The sequence below is a fragment of the Echinops telfairi genome, unplaced genomic scaffold, assembly GCF_000313985.2.
Source record: "Echinops telfairi isolate 266 unplaced genomic scaffold, ASM31398v2 ScPeMD7_7458;HRSCAF=8496, whole genome shotgun sequence".
Lineage (NCBI taxonomy): Eukaryota > Metazoa > Chordata > Mammalia > Afrosoricida > Tenrecidae > Echinops > Echinops telfairi.
In genome coordinates, this window is record NW_022111358.1 from 39,766,955 (window position 1) to 39,769,143 (window position 2,189).

The 2,189-nt window shown below is 41.1% G+C and overlaps 1 protein-coding gene across 1 annotated transcript in view; it reads left to right on the plus strand.

The window, feature by feature from the left end:
• LOC101646702 (ABC-type organic anion transporter ABCA8) overlaps positions 1-2,189 on the plus strand; it is an 80,635-nt gene that overhangs the window by 20,578 nt on the left and 57,868 nt on the right. Inside the window, exon 9 of the mRNA XM_045299487.1 lies at positions 97-244. Coding sequence (XP_045155422.1) covers positions 97-244 — 148 coding nt within the window. The remainder of the gene's footprint in view (positions 1-96; positions 245-2,189) is intronic.

A 2,189-nucleotide genomic window follows, 5' to 3' on the forward strand; every position in this document is an offset into this window, starting at 1 on the left:
CCCAAAATACCCACATTTCATTCCTATAATAAAACTAATTGCTTAAAATTCTTCATATACCGAATTCCCTGTAATTAATTCCTTTTCTGTTTCCAGCTTCTACACACGGACTATGATTTGCATTCTAATGCACTTCCTGATTCAGCAGACGGCTCAAATCTAATAATAGCCACCCAATTCATGTTAGTGCTGGACATTTTTCTCTACCTGGCATTGATGGTTTACTTTGAAAAGGTCTTACCAAGTAAGTCATGGTCTGATGAACGCCAGACCTCACTTTAAATCATGTTCTGTCATTCAACAAATCACCGAGCGCTTGTGTTATTTATGTTTGATGGACTGCTTCATGCTCTAGCAGGAAGGAAATGCAGTGGCCATCACCTTTGGCCGACCTTGTTCATCATGTCCCCCCTGTGACTTGTTGGGTCAAAGCTGAAGCCTGGATTTGGTTTATAGAATCACTGAGCATTATTTGAACTTCTCTCTAACTGTATGGCTTGCTTCTCTTTCAAAAGATGCTTAGAAAGTTGGTTCCCAAATGGGTCTGTCTTGGTCTTTAATCATAGAACTTTCTAGCTGCTGATGAAGAATTATGGAGTTGCCTGGTTCTTAACCTCAGCTGCATATCAGAGACACCTGGGTCATGTTCACGGAATGCCAGGTCCAGCCCAACCCCCTGGGTTGGGGGTGCACATTCTAATTCCATTCATCAACCGTGAGATCAGAGCATCTATTTTTTTAAACAGTCTGCCCAGAGTTTTCACAAGAGGCAAGTCATTGGGTCATAAAGGTTCATTTATAAGGCTAGAGGTTACTTTGTTCAATATTATTTCAAAGGATGACAGCAAGAAAATTAACTGGGTAAAAATGGCAGAATCATGCAATAATAAATCTGGTGTCAGAATGTACCCAATTATGGCCACACACTTTTATGGGTTTGAGGTAAAAGCTAGACTTCCTGCACAACGGGAAGAACGTTATGATTAATGAGTCAATTAGTGCTAACGGGGCTTATTGAATGAGAAACTGTTTATGAACAGAGAGTACCCCAATTAAAATGAGGGACCTGGAGTTTGCCCACTTATAAAGATTTTTGAAAACGAATAGAAAGCTAATTATTTTTATCTAAATAGGAGTTTCTGACTATTTATTTTCATTGGTTAATCACATCTAAGTGTCCCTTTGTTTTGGACACTGAACGCTAAGCTGGTTTATCTTTGTATGTATGTGTCCGTGTATTCAAAAGACTTACTGCCATCGATCAAGTCCCTGCCTATTCAGAGCTGCCCATTAGGACAGGGTAGAATTGCCCCTTTGAGTTTCAGAGACTGTAACTGTTTATGGGATTTGAAAGCCCCGTCTTTCTCCCACGGAGCAACTGGTAGTTATGAACTGTGGACCATGTGGATCGCAGCTCAACTCTCATAACCACTATACTACCAGGGCACTAAAGTTTTTGCTAAATCCTGCTCTATCTTCTCTTGGAGTATTGCCATCAGGTCAATTCCAACTCATAGCACCTCTATAGAGCAGATTAGAACTTCTTCAAAGGGGTTTTTGAGAATAATCTTCATGGAAATAGACAATGTCAACTTTCTCCTGGGTAGTGGCTGGTGGATTTAAACCACTGATCTTGAGGTTAGCAGGCCAATGCTTATCCCACTATACCACCAGGACTCCTTTGCTACCCAACATTCTTGTCTCAATGTCTTCTTCCTTTGCCAGTGTAATGATGCATGCTCTCCCAGACGGAATTTAACATGCACAACAGATCTTGAGTCTCCAAACAAAACCCAACTCAGTTCAGTCAAGTTGATTCCAACTCATAACAACCCTACAGGGCAGGGTAAGAACTGCCCTTGTCGGTTTCTGAGACTAGCTTTTTATGGAAGTAGAAAGCCCCATCTTTCTCCCATGGAAGAGCTAGGGACCTTTTAGTTTGCAGCCCAACAAGTAACTACTATGCCATGAGAGTTCCTCTACCTTAAGTCTGGGTTAAGACAATTGTTATTTTTATCTAAGTTATTCCTGAATTAAAAAAAATACTTTTATTGGGGGCTCTTACATCTCATCACAGTCCATACACTCCTCCAGTGTGTCAAGCACATTTGCACATATGCCGCCATCATCAATTTCAAAGCATTCTCTTCCCACTTGAGCCCCTGATATCAGCTCCCCATTTCTTCCCC